Source organism: Ambystoma mexicanum, chromosome 2p (genome assembly GCF_040938575.1).
Source record: "Ambystoma mexicanum isolate Mex_15411 chromosome 2p, UKY_AmexF1_1, whole genome shotgun sequence".
NCBI classification, from domain to species: Eukaryota; Metazoa; Chordata; class Amphibia; order Caudata; family Ambystomatidae; genus Ambystoma; species Ambystoma mexicanum.
The window spans coordinates 532,790,154-532,817,870 of record NC_090923.1 but is presented as its reverse complement, the minus strand read 5'-3'; the positions used below and the strand labels follow the sequence as shown (position 1 = coordinate 532,817,870).

At 44.3% G+C, this 27,717-nt stretch overlaps 1 protein-coding gene across 13 annotated transcripts in view; it reads left to right on the top strand.

The window, feature by feature from the left end:
* IQSEC1 (IQ motif and Sec7 domain ArfGEF 1) overlaps positions 1-27,717 on the top strand; it is a 3,055,115-nt gene that overhangs the window by 3,007,901 nt on the left and 19,497 nt on the right. For 10 of the 13 annotated variants that reach the window (XM_069643967.1, XM_069643965.1, XM_069643970.1 and 7 more), the window contains one exon: positions 3,678-3,851. In XM_069643967.1, the coding sequence (XP_069500068.1) occupies positions 3,678-3,851 (174 nt within the window). The remainder of the gene's footprint in view (positions 1-3,677; positions 3,852-27,717) is intronic. The other 3 variants (XM_069643968.1, XM_069643966.1, XM_069643973.1) reach the window with 1 other exon arrangement.

The following is a 27,717-nucleotide window of genomic DNA, read 5'->3' as shown; positions in this document are numbered from 1 at the left end:
GTGTGATCACTCTTCCTTTAACAAATCATTCCAGTAGTTTGCATGTTTTTAATGTCAAGCCTTACTTTATGCTTTCCGGTGACCTACATGGTCTTTGCTCCATCCGTTTTGCTAGTGGTACTGGATCTGCCTTCCACTAATTCTCAGACACTTCCTGTTACAATTGAGAAGATTATATGTGCTGCTGAAGGTTTCTAATAGGATGGAACTCATCCAAACTATTACTCTATTAATTCTCTGCCATCCATTCTACATAGCTCTTCAAGGCCTTTCACATGGGTGTTCTGTGGGCAATGCTGAGCCATAGCGTTGGCAAACAGCTTAGCTTCTTCCCAGTTTGCTGCTACTACCTTCTCAGTTCAGCCATATAGCCCTGCCAGAATCTACCTCTGTACGGAAAATACACATTATCCTTTGTTTGCCCATAGTGTGCCCATAGTGTGCCTCACTGGGGTTAGTTATTCGCAACATGTGTTGACCATCCAACGCAATAATACAATACAAGCTTCAGTTACTAGAACACCAGTAGAGGCCAAGGCTACCATACTAGTGAATAAACCCGACTAAAACCTATTTATATATGCACTCCTTTCTTTCACATTGTTTGTCCATGGTGCCACGTATGTCCCTCACATGGACATACTACATACTTCCCATAGACAAAGCCCAATGTCTCTTATATGTGCATCTCACATGCTCCTCTTGTGTGCCCCGTTTCATTTCCTTTATAGCCACTATACACTTGCTTAATTCTATATGACCTATGGCACTTACACTTACCTCCAGCTATCTTTACTGTTCTTTAGGTATATGTGTAGCTTAAATACATTTTCTGATACCTCCCACAAGATGGCACTCTTCTTGTAAGTGCAGGAGGTCATAAACACAGGGTGCCGACATTTCTATGCAGTCACATATTTGTATCTATATGAAATGAGCAATCATATTGGTTTATTGTTTTTTTTCCTTAAGTTGCACAGGTAGTATAGCTCAGAGGCAACGCGCTCGTCTTGGAAGCAAGACGGCACAGAGCAACACCGGTTCGAATCCCGGGTCATGCTTAGAAACCTCTTTGGTATTAAGCGCGTTATAAATAACCCATTATAATTATTATTATTATTATTTTTAAGTAACACTTGAGATCATCACACCACCCTCTTAAACCACAGGGTATACAGTAAACAGAATAGCTGAAGTGGAGTATTAGCACTTTAAAAGTATATGTGCACACTAGATGGAGAATACAGCAGGCTCAGATAAAGGGCCTGATTCACAAAGCATTTTCATATGGGATTGTGCCATTATAAAAACTTCTGTGAGGCCCAACGTGCTTACATTCACCAATGGTGTAGCTCGCTTTAGCTGATAGAGAATTGGATAAAGTAAACTTTACCTTATTCGGACAGGAGAACCAGGCGTCCTCAAAAGCCAAAGTGCAATCTGTACTACCTCTCAATTTGAATACATATTTTTAAAGGTTGCAATCTTTGGTATAGTTTACCTGTATTGAAAAGGCTGTTTCTTTCATTACACCATGCAAGGGGAAGAAAGTCGGCATGGCCTATGTCGGACTTTAGGATTTTTCTGATTTTTTTGCAGTTTTAAATACAACCTGCAAGTGGAGACAAAATATTATCATATTTTCCTTCTTTTGTCACTTAAAGAAATAAATTGCCTGTGATGGTATAATTGCACAAAAGTCCCAGCAATAATTTGTGAAATATGAAGGTATGTCTGCCGTCAGCCTAGCACCTGCCTAGCACCCTCTGAATATTCTTCGGTGAACCAGAAATCTTCTTTGACAATCTCACCCAAAACCTCACTCCTACTTCTTGACTTTTTGCTGGACATTTAACTTCCCACTAACTGTAACCGGAAACCTCATGTGGCATTCATCGTCTGCCATTTAATCCACATTCTCCCTCTGTCCGCCCAAGTATAGCCCCTTTATCTAATCTAAAGCCTTAAATATTTACCATTCTCTCCTCTGACAATCCTCCTGCTCTCCCCTGGCCACTTATTCATCCACATGATCACCATAATGCACCCTTCACCACCACTGGCTCTCTCCCCATCCCAATCTCCATACGTAAAAACTCCTATAGGTCTCTCCCTCTATTCATGGGGAACACCCTCCAGAACCTCTCTACCTACAGTCCTAGACACACCCCTTGAAGAATCATTCAGATCCTTCCACAGCCACCTCTGCTCTGCTTTTGACTTCATTACCACTGCTTACCACTCTCGTTTATTCTCGTCCTGCTTGATCGCTTTGCTGCCTTTGACCCCCATGGTCAAGAGTAGTCCTGCTTTCATCAGTATCTAAGCTCACCTGGGTCTCCTCTTACCCCCACTACCCAATCCTATTTGTCATCTTGCTTCTTTCCTAAATTGCCATCCTAATCTTTCACTGTACACCACATAAGTCAGCAAAATGTCCTCCTTCAGCTTCTTCTATGTACTCTTTGCCAAAGACAACCAACGTATCTTCTTATTCCATCCATATAAACATCCATCACTGACCCTCCCTTCCATCTGGAACTGTCAGGGCCTGTGCAGTATAATGCTCACCAAGAGGATTTTTGTGTGTTTTTGTTTAATTGTCATCCAATGCACTAACATGTGTCTCCTCCCCTATCTCCTTCCACCCTTACCCTCACCCCTTCTGCTCGCAATCATTCCACCCACTTTCTCTGCCCTTCCACTTCGCCAGTCAAATATGTCTCTTTCTTCATCCCCAAGATCTCCGCTATTACCCGCATCGGTCTACTTTAAATTAGAATGTTCCACCACATCTCACCTGCCACGATGCCGAAACCCTGATGAATGCCCTTGTCATCAGTAAACGCTGTAAACTTGAATGCTACTGTAAACGGCTACAGTGAAGATGTTGCCCTTGCTAGTTCCAACCCCTGACACAATCCTGAACTTTAGCACCCTGTGAGCTGTACACCCAAACATATTCCACCCTACCATCACCTCCTGGCACCAGTTTGTATAGCGTTTTCTGCAAAATGAAGCTCTACTGAAATGCTCCATCTTATGTTTTTTAAATTTATTAAAAAAAACACTACCCTCTACATCCCTTGTTGCTACCTCAGTCCTTTAATGGCTTTTGATACTTAGCCTCCCTCCCGCAGATATCCCCAGCACCTGTTTAGATCATTTACTCTCTAGCCTACGTTAACTCCATTAAAAAAGCCCTCAAAGCTCCCTTCTTCTGTTTGCCTGGCCACACCACAAGTTATGGGAGAGGTATCCATGCTCTGCCTTGAACCAACACCTGCGCCATAACTGCCATTTCCCGCACCAACAAGTCTCCCACTCACGGTATACAGTGCGTTTTACCACTGCAATTTTACAACAGATTATTTTGACCGCATTTTCCTGCTAAAAATGAGTGGAAGGTCCTGAGGCTCTTCCCCTGCTTTTTGAGGGTAAAAATGTGGTAAGATCTGTGTGTTTAAAAGAAAAAACAGGAATATGGAACCCCCTCGTCATCTTTCCATTGCGCCTGCTAGTTCTTGGACTCCTGTTATAATTTTGTTCTGTGCTACTATGAGCCCCTGAACAGCGCTTATGTTAGAAATGCAAAAGCAAACTAATAAGCACAAAGACAATTGTAACGCAAATGCCAAACAAGCAACATATAATATGTTTTTCTGCTCTTTATCTAGATTACCCCAATGCCATCCGCCTCACATCAGCCATCCCAGGGGCGGATATCAAAGTCCTCATAAATTTCAATGCACCCAATCCGCAGGACCGGAAGAAATTCACTGATGACCTGCGGGAATCCATTGCAGAAGTTCAGGAGATGGAAAAGTACAGAATAGAGTGTAAGTACAAAGGTACATATTGCATGATATTTCTAAGTCGATCCTGCACCTGCAAGTCCTTTCATAAATAACGGTAACATGTCATGACATTGCGTGCCTTTTTCCCTGTGGAGGCTGTTAAGAAAGAGAGCTCTTCAAAGATTACATGAAAAAGTTTTCTGCAAAAAAGTTCCTTTCTGTAAGGTATTTCTTGATTTTCATTTGCAAATAAATCTGTAATACATTTGCCGGGCTTTCCACAAGGTCTTTTAAAAGATTAATTTGGTATGGATTTATGATCCGTGTGCTACAACCAGACTTCAATCTATATTGCAGTTCAAAGCTAAAATGTTGCCAGGCACTCTTGGAGTAGGTTGAAGTCTTGTTGTGACGTTGCAGCATGCAGATCGAAAATGTATGCAATTCAACCTTGGAGAAGTGGACCGAGAACGCAGTTTTACCGTTACGAAACACCAACTTAAGGACGCTGACCACACTGTGGATAATTGAACACATTGTTTGCCTGGCCACACCACAAGTTATGGGAGAGGTATCCAGGTAGCTTGAAGCCCAAGATAGCTTCTCTAGCCAACAGTTTACTGGCAAGGCACAGAGACAATGCCAGCATTTCCACCAGGTAAATATCCACCATTGTGAGATGTTAAATGAAAGTTAAAGGGCCTGCCAAGAAAACTGAACGGCATACTAGTACACTAAACAAAAGAAGAATCTTCCTGTACTGTTTTTATATGTCTGCCTTTTAATTCAATGTGTAACCTTGCGGAACGCGCCCAGATACCTGAGTGTTAGGTGCGTTTTATAAATGAACAAATAAATAAATACATAAATAAAGGGTTCATACAGTTTTAAGACGGGTGAAGAGACGGAAGGCCCATGCTCAAGGCAGACTGGAACTGAACACTAGGAAAGCGTAGAAAACGTAACAGACAGGACAAGTACAAATATGGCACTGTGGCTAGTAAAATTCATTTGTGACGCTGCAGTCTAGTGCAAGCAGTGCAGTCAATCTACTTACCTTCACCATGCAAAGTGTTCCACCTCCAATTTATTTTTACCAAAGGTAAACCACCCATAACCCTAAAAGGGGTGGAAGAGATGGTTTGCACATTAGGTGCATGCGGGAATGGGAGAAATTACGGTGTGGAAAGGAAGAAATCATTGGCTATGTACCACTAGATGGCGCCAATTTAAGAATCTGCCACCTTTACCCTCTAGGCAAGCAGAGTGAACAAGCACTTAACAAATATCAGAGGTGTTTGAAAATGTTAGATCAACATTAGGAAAAGGGAGTGAGTATCGTACTAGAATGCTACCATTTTAGAAAGAGAACAATGCTATGGGGAGAAACTGTGGTACAGTACGTAGCAGCACTACCGGCTTTCACAGTAACTTGCAACTTTGGGGCACAATTGGAATCGCGCCTCAAAACATTTGTATGCTCTAGTGCAGAGAGAGCAATGTTGGGAAGGCCTTATGGACCAATGGTATCCCAAACTTGGATGTAGTAGTGCATGTAGCCAGAGATGCAAAACACAGCATTGTAGATCGGGGAGCTGAAATAGAAAAGACAAGACAAAAACACGTCAGAGCAAGAGAGGAAACGGTCTGAGGTGCATGCTGTACAACCAAAGACTAAACACCAAGGACCAGCAGTAAAAGGTGGAGACTGCCATCTAGGCCCATGAAAATAAGTGAGCATGAAACGAGAGGGATGTGACAGCCCAGATCGCCTGGCTAGCATGACCAGCTGTCAGGATGGTCTGTAGGAGATGCATGAAAAGAAGTCGCACTCTAAAATGCTGCTAGTGCGCAAGCAATACAAATATGGTGAAGGAACTGTGGGGGAAGATCTTGAAGGAGCAGTATCTGCCATAGAAGACAGAGGACATGAAACAAACCTATGACACGTTTGTTTTAACAGCAGACAATCCGAATGGTAATTGTTTATTCGAGTGGCAAGTACATGTTGTTACCATATAAAATATGCAATGCAATGTTAGGAGAGAGGAAACAACTCAGGAGAAACGATATCCACTTTGTATACTCTGGTGAAAAGCGCATGAAGCTAGTAGAATGTTCATATAAGATGTTACCCTTCAAAGATAGAAATGCCAATGGATAGGTGTATGACTCTCACAAAAGGAGCGCACCTCTACTGAGTTGGTCGCATTAGAAACCGTGGGAATGAGGCCGGATCCCAACGCTGACGAGATGGTCATGCCAACAAGTGAACAGCAGTGAAAGAGTATTCAGAGAGGGCATTGAGTGCCTCAAGGGTTTCACATACTGCATCAGATTAATGACAGTTACATTCATAGTGGTGCATACAGTTCACAGCACTCCCCAACCAGCAGGAAAAGTATGGTTGCCTCATGATTCCAGGAAACCAGGAAGCTGATTGCATTCATAACCATGGAGGGTCTCTTCCAATCTGTTGGGATGCCCTGTGGTCTGATTTCAGCAGAAATCATGTTCCAAAGGACCAAGTACCACTGGTTATAGAATGAGGAGGGCATCCTGTGCTTTCAGGGTAATGAGCTGATATACAGAAAGAATACAACTAAACACCGGAAGAGGCGGACAAAGCTGACAGTGTTCCTTAAGGTCTTAGACTAAGCTGCCAGATTGTCCCTAAATAAGATCAAACGATAATTGAGCCGAAAGGAAATAGCTTATATGGGGACATACTATTTCAGAGAGGTGTGTTGTGCAAGAGACAATTACTTGAAACAATAAGGATAACATCAGAACCCAAGGACAAGGATAGAAACATACTATGACATGTTTCAACTGGAATTAGTCCTACAAGAAGCAGTTTGCACAAGACAAAGTAGCTTTAGACAACACACTGCATTAACTTAAACTTGATAGGAAACAATTAATTCCACCAATGCAAGCAATAAAGGTTTAGCTGTTATACTTATGCAGATAGAAAATGGACATGAATAATCATAGGATTCACCTCGTGGGCATCGAGGGGCATGGAAACAAACTACTTCACAATAGAGAAAAAAGCTTTAAGCAATAAAATGGGCTACTGAAAAAAATCAAGTCATTTACATGGAAAAAGAGGTGCGGTTGCAAAGGACCATACACATCTCAAGGAGAGATTGACAACACGGGGCCTAGACACAGCTTCATCACACATTCGCAAATGGGTTGCAGCACGGCAATAAAATGCATGAGACAAAGTGAACATACCAGGAGCGAAAAATAAAGCAGCACACTGTCTCTAGAGATTAACAGACTCTGCTGAGGAAGATACTGCATGTAACAAAGCACACGTTCTACTAGTAGAATAAAGGGATCTTTACAAGGAGGAATGAGGGGCATCCATTTTAGCGGATTGCTCATTGAGCACAAGTCTTGAGACAAATGAGTGAGATTAGGCTCCCCTAAGGGAACTGTGATGTGAAGCACCGAGTAAAGGTAAGGACAATCTTTCTCGGAATCCTGGTTGTTAATAAGAGGCTTAGTTCTGTACACCCTGACATTTCCAAAACCAAATAAAAGGTCTGGAGCAATTTCTGGTAGCCAGGATGCGATATACAAGTGAAACTAGTCCTTAGAGGCTGTACTACATGCAAGAACAGAGCAGGAACAGTGGGGAAAGCTGCAACACTCACTCCAATCCGATTACAGTACATGTCAACCTCCAGATTTCCCTGGGAGAGAATGGCCTTTGACATTTTAGGGCCCATGTGTAGTGGAGGATGGATTCACCAGTAATGTAAAATGTGCACTAGGGACATGATCAGATTTTTAGAAAAGGTCTTTGGGAGGGAGCCTCTATCACTAAAAGATAATGGGCTTCAATTTAAGTCAATGGACATGTGCAAATTCCTCAAACGGAATAGCATTGGGTATCACACAGATTCGACCTACCATCCCCTGACCAATGGCATGTTACACATGATTCAATTGCGCCAATAAGGACAGTATTCAAGGGGCCTTGATGCATGAGAGGGCTTGAAAGCAGGCTCTCGGGGAAACAGGGGATGCCCATAGATTCACCCCCTTTTTCACTTCCACTTCAAGGTCCGCCCACATTCGAGCTGCTAGCAGGCTCAAGACAGCATCCACAGAAGATAGAATTGGGGGAAGGCCGTTGAACAATAAAAGGTTTTTTGATGCGCATAATGATCTAAAGGGTTCGGATTTCAGAGTGGGAGTTGTGGTTAGAATTAAACTAACACTTTTCTGAAGTGGCGATATCGTTCAGGCTTCCAAAGTGGTTGGTGTCATGCATGGATCAGTCAGGGTGGAGAATGGGCATGGGTGGAATGCGAATAGAGTGTCCAAGTGCAGGGTCTAGGGAGCCCATGGGAGGTCATGGAGTTACACCCACCAGTCCTGAACGTAGTAGAAAATGGCAGCATTCGTTTGGTCATTTCCAAAGGCTATGCAAGTATTAGGTCTAGCACCAGGAGGTGCTGTGGAAACCTAATTGACTATTTAGACAAATAGACCAGTACATGAAGTGGATCTTCACCCTCCCATTCTCTGTTCCATTCTGCGCCTATGACATTATTAAATGTTTCCACCGTGTTCTTTTTCTTCCTTTGTTCTGTGTCAGTGTATAAGAAGGGAGATATGTGTCATTCTATGTGACATCACCTACGTGCCCACGAACTGTGATGTAACCTGTAATGAAGATGAAGTGGATGAGATGGCAGACAGGGGCATGTAGTCCAGTTGTTTGTAAGGCCTTACAGACTGTACTAATAAGAGTTACCGGACTACAGGTTGGCTTGCTAATCACGTGTCTCAAGAGTGAGGCTGCAAATTGTTCATTACTTCTGTCCAATTCTTCACTCTCGTAGGTCGGCCCCATTTGCTCAGTAGAGAAATAACCCTGTATATAAACTGGGTTCTATATGAAGACAAGACAGTTAGGTCGCTGGCTATCCAAAAGGAAGGTCACCCACCCAACAAGCCTTAGTTATTCCCCCAGCTTTTTAGAAGGATGACAGCCTTGGACCAAGGATTTTGACATATCATTTGAAATCCAGAGAGAAATAATCAATTAGCTCAATTAGTGATCTTTTAGTTTTGGCCTTAAGTTGCAACCTTTACTGATTGATTCTGAAGATGCCAATATGTACCTGTTAGATCTAAAGACAGTCCTATACTGTTTAGAGCTGCATGAGCAAAATGTGACTTCCGCGCACAAAGCACTTCTCCCAGAGGAAAATACCAGGTATGTTGCACTAAGAGCGCCAGGGGACCACTTCGGTGGTGATAGTGCGCGGTACAAATGTCCTTTAACATTAACAACATTACCATTAACATAATCAGATGCTGTCACACAGTGCAAGAAAGAACTCAGATGCCTTTTAGGGAATATCTAGCACCACATTTCTTTGTCCTTCCTTCTTCCTCTTCGCCTAAGTCTCCCCTTTATCTGAAATCAAGGACACAAGTGCTGATTCTGAAAAATTAGGCATGCTCCACTTCCTTATCGTGTGATAGTAAGGAGACAATTAAATAGCTTATGATCTACTCTATTTTGACATGGAGGTTTTGAGTTCGGAATTATGTTGACCATTAAGCCAACAGACTTTAAGGGCAAAAGCCATGCAAGGAGAGGATAACAACACACTTTAAAATATGTTGTTCTTAAATTTAATATGCAATTTTCCTCTTAGAATAGTTAATAATGAAATGCACAAAATACATTTTCTTTAATGCTTACATTGTAAAAAATGTCATAAATTGACACAATGAGCCTTTTTCAACAATGGTTAGTAACACTTTTTATCAACTCTATCCCAGCCGTGTAGTGCTATTCCTATCCACTGCTATTCTTTGCCAGCGTTGTCATATGGATAGAACTATGTTGCCCTGTCCTTTTCAGCCTTTCAGTCATTTCTCTGATTTACCAGTTAACACAGATACTTCAATATGTATATAGCAACTATTTCTAGACAGTCGTCATATCACTTGGGATAGCAACCCATATGGTGGTGGTGTATTGAAAGGATAGTACTTTAATAATAGCTGTACCGGGGGCGCTGTTGCGCGCAACTAAGATGGCCACCTGATCGGAGTGCTCCGATCCTATGAACATCCTATATATAAATAAATCCTTTTTGGAGCCGCTGAAAGAAGAAACTACTACACCATCCGTTTCCCGTACTCCTGCTGCACATTGTGTGCAAATCCTGCTCGAAACCGCTGAGGCGCGGGGGAGTTCGCAGCCTGCTTTGGACTAACGGCTTCTCCAGTGGACTGCGGCCCACCCCAGGGCTCCGGAAGAATCTACGCCAAACCGAGGTGCCGTCATCAGCACAAGGCCGCGTGGGGGCAGAGCGTTGAGCACTGTGGTGCAGCCCCACGACACGGGCCTGGGATCGGACCGTGTGGGCAGACATTAGGACCCAGTGTGGACACGAAGTGGTCTGTGGCTCCGGCCCACCTCCCGGATAACGACTGGGTCGGCACGCCATCTTTCATGCAGGGCCCCAGCCGACTCATGCATCGGGCCTGCCGCCGAGCGAGCCCTTGTCCGACGTTGCGAGTGCAGATGAGAGATGTATGCGGACCCAGAGACAGTGGCTGTGTCACGAAGTAAAGTTTTATAAAATCCTTTTTACACTGGCTGCTGCCCAGAGACAGTGCTAATCCTGTGTAGACGGCGGGCCTGACCCGCGTCATCGACCCTTGCTCTGCACGGGTGACCCCTGGGCCGCAACCAGAAAGAAGGCACGGGCGTAAAAAAGACTGGCCCAATGGACTCCTATGCCAGCTCCCAACCCCAGGGGATGCCGGCCGCCATAAACATGGGGGATGACAATCCTTCTGCGATTGAACACATGGCGACAGAGAAGACCACCTAATGACCATGGTACAGAATGGCTTCCTGGCAGTGAACGTCAAGCTGGACGATATTGTTTCAACTATCAGCTCCCTTAAGGCTAGAGTGGACAAGGAGAGCACTCGTGTTAAAGAACCTGAGAACAGAATCAGCACGAATGAAGACATCCTGACACAACATGGTCGAGACATAGCACAGCTGAAAGGAGAACTGCGTAAGACTCGAGCAAAATGCGATGACCTGGAATCTCGATCTAGAAGAAATAATATCTGTATTGTCGGCATTCCAGAATCCTTCTGTAAGGGTCCGATGGAGCGACAAGTTGAGGCCCTTTTTAAAACTCTTCTGGGCACGGAATCCTTTTCTAACCACTTTCTTGTTGAGAGGGCTCATCGCACCCTAGCGGCAACACCCAAACCTGGGGCGCCACCGCGCACGATTGTGCGCCTCCTGAACTATAGGGACATGGACACGATCCTAAAACTTTCAAGGGAGAAAGGCTCTCTGCAATATGACGCAAACGGAGTCCACGTTTATCCGGATTTTTCAACCAGCGTCCAAATGCAACGCAGATCCTATGAACAAGCCAAAAAGCTTCTGAGATTGCGTCATGTCCCACACGCCCTCATCTTCCCGGCGAAACTACGGATTCAACATGGAGGCAGGTCGCATTTCTTTGAGACCCCTGCGGAAGCCATAACGTACATTGAGGCGTCCATCCCCATCCCTCCCAAAGAACATCTACGGGATCGGAGCAGGCCACAACGACCGGGAGACGAAGTCCCGGACTCAGCCGACAGACATGGAGTTACGGAAACATACTTACTTGAGCTGTGAAGACGTCTCTCCCGAGAGCAACGGCTCCAATTGATATTGTTTGAAGAGGGTGGGATCGTGAGCCTCTGCTGATGGAGGCCCTGCGACTGCAACTAGCGACCCTCAGGAAAGTTCCACAGGTTATGGGGAATGGGTTACATCATCAGGTTGGGGTTGATGGTGTGGGTGTGGGTGGGGGTGGGGGTAGGGTACAAAGTTTTGCCACGGTTGCCAGGAGTTTCAAAACGCAGAGAATGGTTGCATCGGGTTCAACTGTTATGGTTGGTGGCGTAAGCAAATCACTTCACACATTGATAGTAATAGAAATACCATGGTAGTGGGTTACAGGGGGTAACTGTTAAACTTCTTTCCTGGAATATCCGGGGACTAAACAACCCGATTAAGGCCAGGAAAGTCGCAGCATACATAACTAGACATAACCCCCAGGTCGTGTTACTGCAAGAAAATCACGCACTGGGGCAGGTCTGTTCCAATTTTCTCCCTAGATGGGGTGCATTGCGATATTATACTGAATATTTCTCCCAATCCAGAGGGTTTCTGACCCTGATACATCCGAATCTGGGCTTCCGTGTGCAGCACGCAAAAACTGACACACAAGGGAGATATGTTTTAATCAATTCTGAATCTCGAATTGATTACTGGCTTACCAGCTCCACGCTCACGAATATGGTCCAGCACTGTGATATGTACCCCTGTACCCTCTCAGATCACTCCCCTGTGTCAATTACTTTGTGCGTCGGCGAGGCTGCCCCGAGGGCCAGATGCTGGAAAATGCCCCCTGTTCTATTAAGAGACCCTAATGTTTGTGAATCACTGCGCACTGAAATAGAGGAATTTTTCCAACTAAACGAAGGGTCGATAGACCGGTGCGCTACACTGTGGGAAACATTTAAAGTATGGGTACGTGGCGCAATTATGGCCAAAACTACAGGTCTATTGAAGGCAGTTAGACAGGAGTTGGACACAATGGAGGCCAAACTTGAGCTCCTGGAGTTCGAAAACACCTGTACACATAGTAAAGAGGCTCTACTGGATATTCACACTACACTGGCAGAATTTAATAAACTTGCTGCGATGAAGGTACATTACATGCCGCCCTGGTCCGAGCTCGTAGATACGGGAAAGTTATAAAGCAGGGAGATTCCTAGCCCAGATGCTTAAGGCCGAACACGGCCATCCCCCTATAGCGACAATCCAGACACCTAGTGGTGACATAGTCAATGGGGACCAAGAAATTAATTATATGTTTGCCGCATTCTATAAATCACTATATTCCAATAGGGACACCAAAACTAAAGAAGAAATAGTTGAATATCTGGACGTGATTGATCTCCCAACCCTGACCCCGGGGACGTGCATGATACTAGACACCCCAATATCTCTTGCGGAAAATACATAGGCAATAAAAGCCCGACGGCCTAGGTGTCAAATTATATAAAGAATTCCATGATATACTAGCCCCTGTCTTACTGAAAGTATGGGAAGATGCGATGGAGTACGGCATGCTGCCAGACATTGTGCGAGAGACAGTGATAACAGTCCTCCTTAAGCCCCGTAGACCCCCTCAGGACATAGGGGTCATATAGACCCCTCTCACTCATTTAATATCGATGCAAAGATTTTCGCAAAGGTTCTAGCTACCAGGCTCCTGCCCTATATGCCTATATGCCTATATTGGTGCATCCCGACTAGGCTGGCTTTATACCAACAATGTCCACTGCTCTTAATCTGCGCAGACTCTTTGGAGTGATGACACAGATGGACCCAGCGGCGGATGCGGTGGCGGCGTCCCTTGATGCCAAGAAAGCTTTTGACTCTGTCTCCTGGGTCTATCTATTTCAGGTCCTGGAGAGATTTAGGTTGGGAGGATACTTTGTTAGCTGTGTCAGGTTACTGTATACTTGCCCGGGAGCAAAGGTACTAACAAATCAAACCATGTCATCCCTGTTTCATCTGGGTAGAGGCACCAGACAGGGCTGCCCCTTCTCCCCAATCCTTTTCGCACTTACAATAGAACCCATGGCTGAATACGTCAGTCAAAACCATGCATGTAGAGGCCTTTGTATGACAGGTAGACCACAAATCATTTCCTTATATGCGGATGACACCCTACTATATGTTAGGAACCCGGAGGTAAATCTAGCGCCAATTATGGCTGAGGTTAATAGGTCCTCTGAATACTCGGGGTACAGGGTTAATGTTTCCAAGTCAGAACTGTTTCCGCTTACACCTAAAACTAGAGATATGTCAGATACACAGCGATTCAAATGGTCACCAATGCACATCCGCTACTTGGGGATCAGGGTATCCATAGACGGGAGTACATTGCTCGCAGAAAATCATGGCAAACTCCAAAAAGTCTGGAACAAGGTCCCTCTATCCCTCTATCCCTATGTGGGCGAATAGCGTTACTTAAGATGGTAGTGCTACCCAAACTCCTATACCTAGGTTAAGGCAGCTCAACTCTGGAATGCCCTACCATCCACCTTAAAGACTGACCAACCCTACCCCACCTTCAGACACAACCTTATAACGTGGATCAAAAACGCAGACACACCTTAGATCTTCTACTGCCTGGACCTACCCAAGCCTAGGAATTCCTGCTTAGGACTGTAAATACATGCTTTTACATTGTTTACATGCTGTATATTTCTGTATATTTTTTTTTTTTTTTTTTTTTTTTTTTTTATTGGTTTAAATTCAAACCTTTAAAATGTTTTACAACACATATGAAAATTTAAAAGTTACATTAGGTATTTCGAGTCCCCCCCAAATGGCCCCCTCTTTGTTGTCTCATATTCAAGCATTACACCGCTTTTTCCTTAATGCCTAGTGTACAGTGGGAATGGTGCCGCCCTTTAATCACTCATTATTGTCTTTTAATCTCTCTTCTATCACTGCCAAGAAGGAGGTCAAGGGTATAATTAATTTCATGTCTAGCCCATTCCACATAGTCTGCCACCACTCGTCCGCGCATGCTAATAAGTTATTGTCATTCCATCGTCCCAGGTGAATTGATCTTACGTCTTTCAAAGCAGCGCAGAACAAGACTAAATGTTTGAGAGATTCCAGCTCGTTTTTACACAACCGACAGGTTGGAATCGTATGTGCATTACACGCCCAATGACCGATTCTGTCTTTAGTTTTCATTGCATTTAACCTAAAGAGCATAAATGATCTTCTTGCTTTTGGGTTAGGAAAACGAGTTAGATATTTTTGGAGGATGCCGTGTCCTCTTGCTTCAGCGGGGCAATCTTTCATCGCTTTGACGTTGTTACGTTCACTGCATGTGTTTATCCAATCCACACGCCATACTTTCTTTTTGGCCGCTGTGGGGTTTGTGAGTAAAGTTTCCAAGGTAATGCTATACATTGTTAACAACTCTTCGCAACGTCTTGTCCATTGCGATAAAATGTCTGGCCCTTTAAGCGAGGCATGATGGAAAATTTGAAATTGGAGGATTCCTTCCTCTACTCTCGTTTTCCGAAACAATGAGAGTTGATTCCAACATATCTTGGCATGTAATGATGTTAAGGCTAGTTCATAACGTAAGCAGACTGTAGCAATTCCAGGCGGAAGGCTTAGTGCTTTGGTCCAGAACATGTGTTCTAACACGGCCCAGTGAGTTGACGGACAGCCAAATGCGTTTTCGGCTCCATATGCCAGAATTGGAGACACTTTCTGTACGTAGAAATTACGAAGTGGTTGCAGTGAGAAGCGTCCATATTTTTTGTGTATCACGAGGCCTTGACAGGCCAACTGGCCACACTTTCGCTTAGAATCTGCTACCCATGGTTCATCGCAGATGCTGGAATTCAAAATCATGCCCAGATATTTCACGCTTTTGGACAGTTGCAGTGTCTCGTGATTTAGGTGCCATGTCTGTCTTAAGCCCTTTTGTTGCCAGCTTGTTTTTAAATTCTCAAAGATCAATATTTCAGTTTTTGTAGTATTGATCTTTAGCTTGTTCTGACATACATAGTTGTGAACTGCTTCCAATTTTCGTTGGAGCCCTATTGGGGTTAGATCTAATATTACCAAATCGTCGGCGTATAATAACCAACCTATCTTCAAAGAATTTAGTTTTGGTGGAAATGATCTCACAGATTGAATTGTGGCTCCGATGTTGGAGATAAAGAGGCTGAAGATAGCTGCTGCTAGGGGACATCCCTGCTTAACCCCTTTGTACGTCATAATTTGGGTTGACAGGGTCCCAAATCGGTCGAGTCTAATGAAGATTGAGGTATCCTTGTGAAGTTCTTTTATGGCTGCAAGTAATCCTGAAGGACAGGCCCACATTTCTAGCTTTTGCCACAAGATTTCTCTATCGACCATATCAAAGGCCATAGAGAAATCAACAAAAGCTAAGTACACTTTCGTATTTGTTCTAAGGGCTTCCATTTTCAACAAGTTTAGTACAAGCAGGTTCAGTGAGCAGCCAACTGATTTTACAAAACCTGCCTGTCGTGGGTCCACTCTATTTGTTGTTTTTGCCCATGCAATCAGTTTCCTGTACAATAATGAAGAGAAAATCTTACCCAAAACGTCAAGTAAGGCCACTGGTCTGTAGTTCTTTGGTAATAATCTATTACCTTTCTTAAATATTGGTACGATTATTCCAGTCTTCCACGAGGCCGGTACTTGCTTTTGGGAATTAATTCTCGCAAATAATTCGCAGCAAAAGTCAGCCCACAAGTCCGGAAATTGTTTAATCATACAGTTCGACAACCCATCAGGGCCAGGTGCCCGGGAGTTTTTTGCTCTCACGATTGTCTCGTAGATATCCTCTTTTAAGAACTGTAGATTCCATGGTGTTATGTCAGGGGGTAGCTTATTTGGCTCAAGATCTTTGTGGTACAAGGCTGTGAAATGATTCACCCACTCTTTTTCTGGCACTGGGCAAGCTTGCAAGACGAATTGTGGCGCTTCCAAGCTGTTGATTGTGCGCCAGAATTCCCCACTATCTTTTTTCATTAGTATTGTCATCATCGCTTCTGCGTCATTTTGATGTATAATCGCTCGATGGCTTTTAAACCAGTTCTTATAGGATTGTCTCACTACTTTGTTTTTCCTTGATATTTCATCAGTTGGACCTTGGTTGTTTTTACGAATTTCAGCTCTCATCATTCTCTTGCGTTGTTTTATCATGATGTCAAAAGTGTGTTTTTTTTGGAAGGACCAGTTTTTCATTCCAGTGTTTTTTGTTTTAAATTGCGACAACATTGGGACGTAGTCGGTCTCCTTCCCTAGTAACTTGAATTGGTTACATATCGTAGATACTTCCTCTTCCTTCAACCTTAAGCGCCGACGGTTTGGTTCCACCCATATTTTTGTGCACCATGTTTCCCTCTCTACGCAACCAGAGTCTTGGAATTTTAATTCCAACATGTCATGGTCACTGTTGTCCATTGTTTGAATTTTCAGTGATTTGATTTTCTCATGTATGGTGTTCGACACAAATATATAATCGATGGTGGAACTTTGACCCTCTCGTTTCCACGTTGGCTTCGGCGGGATATCCCCTTGTGTGCAGCCATTTAACATTGAGAGACCCCTCACTTCTAATTCGTCATTCCATGATTTGGCAAGCTGACGTTTAAGGGAACTCTGTGGGTTAAAGAAGTCGATGTTCAAGTCTCCACAGACAATAACGTCACTTCCAGAGCTTGATTCTAGCAGGTTGTCAAGGATTGTGGTGACCTGATCTATAAAAAGCTGGGTCCCAGTTCGTTGGTGATTCCAATATAGATTAATAATATGGATCACGTCACAAGCCTTTGTAACAGCAACAGATTTTCCTATCTCACAGACCTGGATGTATGAGGTGTAATTAATTGCTTTTAACAGCCGGTATCCCGAGGACCGGTTGATCATTGTCAATAGTCCAGCTAATGGACGGCCTTTCTCAGCTTTAATGGCTGGGTTCAAGGCACATTCAAAGTCTGTGATGGTCGGTAATTCGCACATCCAAGTTTCCTGCAGGCAGATCAGTTGTAAGTCATTGATCCATTTGTTGTTTCGGAGATGTGTGAAACCTCGTGTGTTCCATGAAGCAAAGCTACATTCCTTAATTACGTTAAGCTTTGGGCGTTAACTGATGGATTTCGTGTTTAACGCAGATGCCATCCAATTCCAATCTTCTCCTTGACTATCAGCTGTTTGTTTATTTAGTTGTGGCAAGGTTAATTTTGCGGATGACTTCTCGTTGACTATGGTGATTTTAATTTTTTCCATGGGCTCTGTTCTAATATTTAGATTCTGCTTTCCCATCACCGGTCTATTCAGAGCTGCCCCTGTGAGGTTCGTCTTTCGTACCAATTCCCCCTTGTCGCAATGTGGTTGCCGTCTTGGGGCCATTTGTTCGCTGTTTCTCAGAGTCTCTGCTGTCATAGATAAGTTTTTACTACAGCGCAGAGACTCCCCTTCATGGTGTTCTTTCTCAATTTCTTTACCGCAACGTTCGGGGTCCAACACTCTATAGGTGTCAAATCCCAGTGACAACAGTTCTTCATCTGCGTCAAGAATTACATTTGCGATTAAGTTCGAGTTTAGGTGAATTATGACCCTGTCAGTACACAATTCGTCTGGGAATTCAATGATTTTTAGATCTTTCGATTCAAGCGCACAGAGTCGCGGGACGTGATGTAACAGCTTTAGCACGTTCATTCGGTTCAGTATGAGATTGTCGTCAGTACCCTCAAACCGTTCTAGCATTAGTTTAACCGTATATGATGGTTTCACAGGACATGCTAGTGGACGTTGAGTCCTGAGTTTCTGACTTTCCTTCGATGGTTCTGGACGGTTGAACTCAAGAGACAAAAATGTGGGTACTTTAGATTTTGGCTGAAGACTTGCCACCGACGCAATATCTTCCTCCGGATTTATCTCGTTTGGTATGCAATTTTGTGAGCCAACAGCAGATGGGGAGTTTGCCGACTTTTTGATCAGTTGTCTTTCTCTTTTTTCCTGAAGTGTGATGAATTCAGGGCTCTTGGTTTCCCTCATCACGTCCAACGGCTTAACCTTCCAGGAAATTATCTCACACATTCTCCCTTTGACTTCCTGTCTTCTGTTATCTGCTGATGCTTGCTGCTTTTTGGCCACGTCCGAAGTCTGGTTACATTGGCTAGGTTTTTGTTCCATTAGGACTCCATTGACGCTTTGAGTGGCTCTTTGTTCTACGCCGGCTTTCACTGCTTCATCGTCTTCCACAGCTGTGTCTTCATAGACTGATAGTTCCATTAAATCCGCCTGTATTGCCAGGTCTTCTTCGTTTTGCACAATCTCTTTAGATTTTTCAGTTGTCTTCTCTTGTTCAGGCTGGATAATTTCCGTCTCTTTGATTGTTTCAGCTAATTTTAGACTTGAAGAAATAGCTTTGTCAACCAAATTAAGCATATTCAAATTTCGCAGGAATTTTCGAGCCCCTTTTTGATTTGATTTCTTTCGGGCAGGCATATTTTTCGTTTTTTTTGTTTGAGTAGAATTTAACTTTATGTTCGTCATTTTTGTGGTTTGAACTTCTGCCTTCTTACCAAAGATCGGAAATAATCCCGCTGATTTCGGAATTATAAATGGTATGGATTGTTGAGTATCAGCCGAGTCAACAATCTTCTGTCTAGCAGATGAGCTCGATGGAGATTGTAAATCCGCCAAGGCTGGGTTTAATGCGTTTTGGGTCTGTAAGAAGGCAGAGTTAAACGAAATTTCAAGCAGATTAATTTGACTGTCACTTTTCTCATTTAAGTTGTTAACCATCGCCGGATTTCTCACCTCCGGCACTGTCCCTAGAGCCACTAAACTGGTTCCTTCGGTAACCAGATCAATCACTTCTGTTTGTGGAGTTTCCATTGGCGTGTTAACTTTGGGAGTAAGGTTATAGGCTTGAGTCGTCTGTGTTTGCGAGTCAGATATCCTTATTCTTTTTGCAGATTTCCCTGTGATTGTAAGGTTTGAACTCGCTGCTTCATTGCCTAAGTCTTTCTGCTTTTCATCAGGATTCCTCACTTCGCATTTATGCATTCCATGTGATTTATGAAACAGGGATAGCGCTTCTTTGGCCACTTCTGCAAATAGTTTTTTATCGATCGTATCATTCTGTTTGTCCTCCCTCAGTGCTTGCAAACCCAAGACTATTTGTTTGTTCACTTCGTTTTGTTTATGGCCATCCATCCCTTGGTTTGTCTCTAAATGAACCAGTTTTGAGTTCATCAATGCTAATAACGTTGTAACATCCTTCAAATTATCATTCAATGTTTCATATAGTTTAGTAAATGGAGTAAGAGAAATTGCCATTGCAGAAGTTAACGCTGTTAGTAAATCATTCGTGGGCACGTGGACACACGGGGCAGTGTGTTTACTTTGCATTGACTGTTGTATCTCATATGTATTTTGTCTAGCCTTTACACCCCTTCTCCTTATTTTAGGGAATGGACGTTCACCAATTGAAGAGTCTGTTGATTCAGACTCTCTTGATGAGTCATCACTGCGGGAAGTCGAACTTCTGCTTATCGACGTCTTTTTGCGTTTAGGTGAACCAGATTGGTGATAAGTAGGTACCCTTTTTTGGGAATCAGCCACAAGTTCCCCCTGTGAGTGGACTGAACTGCTAGGGGATGCATTCACTCTTGATTTATGTCTTTTATAATTTGCAGAACCCCAAATATCTTGGTTGATATCTGTAACATGTACACAGGGTCTTTTCTGAGCAATTTTCTGTGCAGAAGCAGAAGCAGTTATTGGCGTAGAAACTACCGATCGATCAAGGGTTCTAGATTTATTCAGGGATATCAAATTTTGTAGCACAGCTGAAACCACTTCGAGTGAGTTTCTTTTGTCAGTGGTCGCGGAAGAGAATGACATTTCCGTCTCGTACTGTGTGAGACGCTGCTGTCCTGTTTTATTTAGATGAAAACAATTTTTTAACGTGTCTGGGCTGGGCGCCCTGTGGCTCTCCCTTACAACACAACAAATGTCAGATGTAGTGTCGTGCAACTTATCGTGCAAATTGTGTTTTGTGGCGGATTCCGCCAAAAACGGAGAAACATAAAGTGCACTCACCCCAGGGACTGCACCACTCTCAGGCGTCCGACTAGGAAAGGCACTGGAAGGATCGACTCGAGGGGTCACACCGGCGCTCACACTCACATCCAGAGCAGCTAACCGAAGCCGTGCAACATCCTCTCCACTCACCACCTCCATAGTCGCGCTGAGATCTGCGGTCTCCGGGCGCTCCTCCTGCTCGCGCACGTCATCACTCGTCGCCACATCCAACGCATCCAGTGCAAACGCAACGTCCTCCGCTATAGCATCGTCTCTCGCTGTGGCCGTGTCAGCGTCGTCCACGACGGCGACAAGTCCATTGCGTCCACGCGAGGCACTGGTGCTCGGTAGGTTACTATCTCTGCCACACGTTAAAGTAGTTCCCGCAACACACTTTGCAGCAAGTGTGTCGAGAGTAATCGCTCCGGTCGCTTCCATCTGTTGAGCCGGGCATGGTGTCACAGCGACCGGAGAGATGGATTTTGATTGTATATGGGAACAAGGAAGCGTCTCTTTGCCTAGATTTTCCGCTTCACTCTCCTCTTCCTTCTCTAAGGGATCAAACACCTCTTCCAAGAGTTCTGAGTTTAGATCTGTCATAGAGTAGTCTATGAACTGTGTTTTATCGCTTGTTGAGCCACATGAAAAATATTCACTTTGTTGTTTAGTCTTCAACCGTTTTGCATGCGTAGCCTCAGCATTTGCCGCCCTTTTCACTTGGGCTCTTGTCCTTGAGATTGGGAATTGGTAGGAGGACCTTAGATTGAGTGGGTCCATTACTTCACAAGGAGGCAGGGGAGCAGTCTATTGTAGCGCCTCACGCCGCTCGCCAAACAGCAAACAGCAGTGTCCTCAGCCCTTTGCACTCAGGGTTTAGCGCCACAAGGGTGGAAGAGGCGGCCTCAAGTACCCAATCGCCTGGGTCAGGTGACACCAGCAGGCAGGCTGTTAAAGGTACGGCACACGCACCTCTCCTTCTTCCTTTCCTTCTCCTTCTCTTCTCTCTTCAAACAATGTAAACGCTCGCCACAGCAAACAGCAGTGTCCTCAGCCCTTTGCACTCAGGGTTTAGCGCCACAAGGGTGGAAGAGGCGGCCTCAAGTACCCAATCGCCTGGGTCAGGTGACACCAGCAGGCAGGCTGTTAAAGGTACGGCACACGCACCTCTCCTTCTTCCTTTCCTTCTCCTTCTCTTCTCTCTTCAAACAATGTAAACGCTCGCCACAGCAAACAGCAGTGTCCTCAGCCCTTTGCACTCAGGGTTTAGCGCCACAAGGGTGGAAGAGGCGGCCTCAAGTACCCAATCGCCTGGGTCAGGTGACACCAGCAGGCAGGCTGTTAAAGGTACGGCACACGCACCTCTCCTTCTTCCTTTCCTTCTCCTTCTCTTCTCTCTTCAAACAATGTAAACGCTCGCCACAGCAAACAGCAGTGTCCTCAGCCCTTTGCACTCAGGGCTTAGCGCCACAAGGGTGGAAGAGGCGGCCTCAAGTACCCAATCGCCTGGGTCAGGTGACACCAGCAGGCAGGCTGTTAAAGGTACGGCACACGCACCTCTCCTTCTTCCTTTCCTCTCCTTCTCTTCTCTCTTCAAACAATGTAAACGCTCGCCACAGCAAACAGCAGTGTCCTCAGCCCTTTGCACTCAGGGTTTAGCGCCACAAGGGTGGAAGAGGCGGCCTCAAGTACCCAATCGCCTGGGTCAGGTGACACCAGCAGGCAGGCTGTTAAAGGTACGGCACACGCACCTCTCCTTCTTCCTTTCCTTCTCCTTCTCTTCTCTCTTCAAACAATGTAAACGCTCGCCACAGCAAACAGCAGTGTCCTCAGCCCTTTGCACTCAGGGTTTAGCGCCACAAGGGTGGAAGAGGCGGCCTCAAGTACCCAATCGCCTGGGTCAGGTGACACCAGCAGGCAGGCTGTTAAAGGTACGGCACACGCACCTCTCCTTCTTCCTTTCCTTCTCCTTCTCTTCTCTCTTCAAACAATGTAAACGCTCGCCACAGCAAACAGCAGTGTCCTCAGCCCTTTGCACTCAGGGCTTGTATATTTTTGCGTATATTTCTGTATATTTTGCATATATTCCTGTATCTTTTGTTGTATATTATTCTTACTGCTCTATTTGACCATGTGATCTTGTAACAAAGCTTTGAGCTGTCTTATAAAATGCGCCCGGTTACCCTTGGGTCTGGTGCGCAATATAAGTAATAAAAACAAACAAACAAACAAAACCTTTTTTGCAACATACCGATTTGGCCGGGCAGAACATTCTTCACGAAACTCAATACGCTTGCCACTACATTTGTATGGGGTGGGAAAACGCCCAGGTTGAAATGGTCCAAAATGACAGAACCCTTTGCAAAAGGTGGGATTGCTGCACCAGACTTTGAACTTTATTATCTAACAGGCACACTTCGTGAGACACTGGTTTGATCCAGAGGACACGGCACCACACATTACCCTGGAAAGATTTGCGGCATCCCCCTCAGACCTGCGAGGTGTTATGTTTGACCTTAATCTGAAGGACATGTACAATAGCTGTACCCAGCGTATCATATACCAATCTAGTGCAAACACTCTATTGCTCTCTCTTTACCTCTCTTTCACTGTCTCTCTTTGCTCTCTCACTTTCTCCATCTCTTGCTGTCTCTTTCTATGTGAGTTAGGGTTGCATAGTCATGGGTGCATTTTCTAGTGAACTCCAGCTGTCGGGTGTTCAAGGGGCTGTACTTTTTTGCTAAAGCAGCTATTAAAAAACAGGAAATTATATAGATGTATGAACATTAAAACTGGCTTTTTTTTAAAAAGTGTAGTCATAATAAGAATGTTTCACTTCTCTTACTGTGGGGTTTAATCAAAGGCCCCAAACAAACAGAACTGAAGGGCCCACTGGGAAAATGACCTGCCAGCCTTCAAAAACCTTCACACTGAAAATGGGCTTATCATGGCAGACGGTGGGAGTTTCTGCAAGTAACACAAGGAAGTGATATGTGAAAAGGCCAAGCATTGGAAATCAAAAGGCCTAGTTGCCATTACAAAAGGAAAGGTTAAATTGAAAAGCAGGCTTTTAATTCACAGTGGCAGAAGACATTCAAAGGCCCCTTTTACATGAAAAGCAGGATTTTCAAACACTGACAATAAATGACTTTGCATGTGCATTTGCAATTTTAAAGCTAGACATGAGATAAATGTTCCCCTGGTAACATAAAGATATCAGGGAAAAGACTTTGTGTGTTAACAAGATGTAATGTATTAAAAGATATATTATGCTTCACATGCAAAATACGGCAACAATTGAAAAGAAAAGCCCACTTTCTTTCCATGGGTCACATGTAAATTTCATTTAGGTCCGAGACAGACCCTTTTGCTTGTTGTTGGGCAGACTTCACAAAGGACTCTCCCACTGCAGGCCTGTTGGCCTTCTGGTGGCGAAAGGGGTTCCCTTTGAGGCTAATGCATCCCAACTATTTACGACCTGCAGCCCACCAACTTCAAACAGAATGGCAAATGACCAGAAGAAAGGAGAGCTAAGATTTGCATACATATGAAGATTTCCCGTTAGTGTAAATGGACTATCATAACTGATGCATTTTCTCAGCCACCCCAAGTCGCACTGCATCCACTTATGTGTCATTTCTAAGATAATTTCAAGGCAATTTTGTTGAAATAAAATGTGTCCACATGCGATTTAGGGAATTGTAATGGCAAGCTAAAATGTGTTTGTGGCTGCTCTGGAAATGTCCCAAATTTAAGAATTGGCGAGCTAGTCAAGGGTAAAAGTAAGTATTTGGAGATTAAATTGCATGTTAATAACTATTATGCTTTTTGTATAAATGGCAGAAAATTGCCACATGCCTGTGCAACATGGTGTGGTCCGGCTGTTGTTTTATTTATCGTCCCATGATTAGCTGAAGCGGAATATATATACATTATGGCGGTTAATAGTAAATTACAAAGTATTGCCGTATAGCTACTTTCTGGCTAAAGTTGACATTAGAAAAAAGGGGGGATTTCAAATGGGAATTGTCATAGTTCTATTCTAGACTCCTGAACCAATCCTTAGACAGGGGATGGGCTAAGGGTTGGAGAGAAACGGGAAGGACTAATCAACGGTGCGAGAATTTTTGCAGGGCACTGTCCATATTGAAATCTTGATGGAATCATCACTGCTATATAAAGTGAATGCACTATGAGGAAAGGGGAGGGCTGCTAATATTACCAACAGGAAGAGCTACTAAAAATGGCCAAAAGAAAGAACTGCAAAAAAATTACCAAGGGAGACAGCTGCCGAAATAAATCACCAAACGAGATCTACTGAAAATTTCACCAGGGTAGAAATATTGCTGGGGAGACCAGAAACGCACGGGATGTGATCCTTCTCTGGAGCTAGAGAGAAAGAAGGGCTGTGGGTTCCAATTGACTTAAGTGCTGGCTAGAATCCGTTTTTTCCCCTACAAGCGAAGCTGCTCAGTCCCTGAGTGCCCCAGCCCAGAGATTTCCTAAAGTAAATACATTGGCCAACAAAAGGTTGGTGGGGGGGATCTATTTAATTGACCCATTCCCTTTCATTGGTGAGTTCTTTTACATTAGTGGGTTGGGCGAAACTGTGTAGATCCTTAGCCTATTTTACTGAATATAAATGTAACTAATTCCCATTTAGCAAGCCCCAGTGTGATTTTGTTAACATTTGGAATTAACAAAGCGTATTCCCAGTGTATGCTGAAAACTATAGCCTGTAATGTAAAATGGGTAATCCTCTTTGTCTGTTTGACCCCGACTTCTGTAAGAAAGAGGGGTGTCCGTATCCATAAACTGGAAAAATCCCTAAAACTCCCCAGCAGAGGCCTTTAAGTGGAGGGAGGTCTAAAAATCCCAAATTCCCAAATCATCCCCATTTTTCCGTCCTGCTTCCCCAACACAAGCCTTTAAGTGGAAGGGGTCTGAAAATCAAAAATTCCCAAATCAACCCCATTGTACTGTCCAGTTTACCTAACACAGGCCTTTAAGTGGAGGGGTGTCTAAAAATCAAACATTCTTAAATCATCACCATTTTCCTGTCCAACCTCCCCAACACAGACTATAAGGATGCGGCCGGGGCTCTCTAGCAGTCACCCTAATTATCAGCAGAGACACTTGGACCCATCAGATACTCCCCGCCACAAGAACGGAAGAGTCAGCCATGGGGCAAAGTTACTGTGTTTTATTAGCAAACACAAATGACGGGGATCACACCAGGAAAACAAGTATCCTCCGGAGCTCTCATCTTCTAAGCATGTATATCCCGATGTGATGTCACATGTTCAGGTTACATCCCAGAAACCTATCACACATTTACATTGGTCAGTTTGGATGAGCTACATATAGAAGATGTAAGAGTTATTTCTACTATTGGGTAGTCTTAACTAGTGGATCCTCCTAGGACCACCTCTGCTAGTATCAATCTACAATGTTACAGGGTTGCAGAGACCTCATTGGCCCTTGCAACAAATGATATACCTGCGTGAAAGATGAATTTGGATTTGGCAGAATGTGTCCCCCCATTCCTGGGACCCTGGATGGTTACCAGACTGAGTATACCTTTTGAAGGTAATGGGAATGAACATGGAGGTGCAAAGTGTTCTCTGCTATTGCCATCTCTGATCATCTAAGCCTGGGAGAGTGCATTCAGTTAGCAGTTCGTGGGCAACCCTTGTGACCTTTCCCCTCTGGTTCGATGGGAATAGCCCTCATCTACATTTATTGAATGAACATTGTCCTGTTCAGCTGGGTCACTTGTGTTGAGACCAGGAAATTAAGCTGTCCAACTTGTAATAATGAGGATTTTAGCCTAATTTTGTGCAGGTGGCGCACTTGTCCTTGGCTGGATGCCTTGTTTCTGCTTGCATCTGGCTGCAGCGATCATGTCAGCCTTGCCATATACCGAAGCCTGTCTCTCCTCTGCCTCCTATTTCAGAGGCCTATAGCTTCCATATCATCCTTTATGGCGTCTCCATGTTAGTAGCAGTCAAGCATGTGTAAGCTAAATATATGAATACTTTGAAGTCGGTTTCGGCTATGGCGAAGATTACGAGTATAAAGATATGTACATGTCCCTGTCCTCTACCTACGTGGGTCATAAGCATGTGCTTCGGGCCTATATGCAATAAACTAGTGTATGTTTGTGTAACTTAATGATGGATGAATATGTACTTCATGTATAAGTGTGGCTACATCGTGATGTCAGTGATGATGTCTTTGATTTCTGGCTTTGCAGTCAGTCAACTTGCTAGATCAGTTTAATTTCCATATCGTCCAAATCATTGATTGGGTATGACTAAACGGCTCTGTGAGGGAAAAACGCTTCTCACACCTGCGATACATCAGTGATTGCAGTGATGGGCCTAAGAGTGAAACACATCTGTCATTCTCCAGCATGGGGTCTGGCATGGATTCACATGCTCATGAATATTCCCCGTCGTCAGGCTGGGAATCCTCGGTAAAGAAAAAATCAGTTTCGTTTCTGATCTGTCTTTCTTAGTAGTAACCAATCACTGGACTCTGGGTCATACTGCCCCCAGCCAAGGACTGCCCACTCCCTAAGCCCCGCCCCTGGCAGCCATCCTCAGATTTTTACCACACGCTCAAGTGTTGGGAGTCCTCGTGCTATAGCTCTCAAGCTTTTACTGCGTTTTGCGCTTTTTCAAAGAGATTTATCTCATTTTTCGGTGTAATCGAGCCTCAACCTCCACTGTTTCTACTTCCGATCAACGGGAACCCGTTTCGGATTTATCTGCGCCCCTCAAGGGTGAAGTTTTCATCGAGTTACGCTTCTTGGAGGATTCCAAGTTTCTGAGGCCTACCTCGTGGATGAGAAGAACATGGCCCAGGAGAAGGGAAGCTCGACTCATGGCAAACTGTTCAGGATCTGCCCTGGATGCAACCTACAAAATGTGTTCAAGGAGGACGAGCATTTGAAATGCTTTTACTGCCTCCACGAGAACAAAACGTACGTGGAAAAGGACTGTGCGTTTTGCTTTAACATGACGGATCGGACGATGAGGGATCGCCGGACCCGTCTTTCCAACTGGCTGGAAGGCAAGAGCCCGGCAGGTGAGAAGAAGAAGAAGAAGTCCGAGCGGTCTTCTAAGTCCTGTGAGGGCGCCCTGGCGACGGGGGCCCAACAGAAGGCAAAGCACTGCAGGC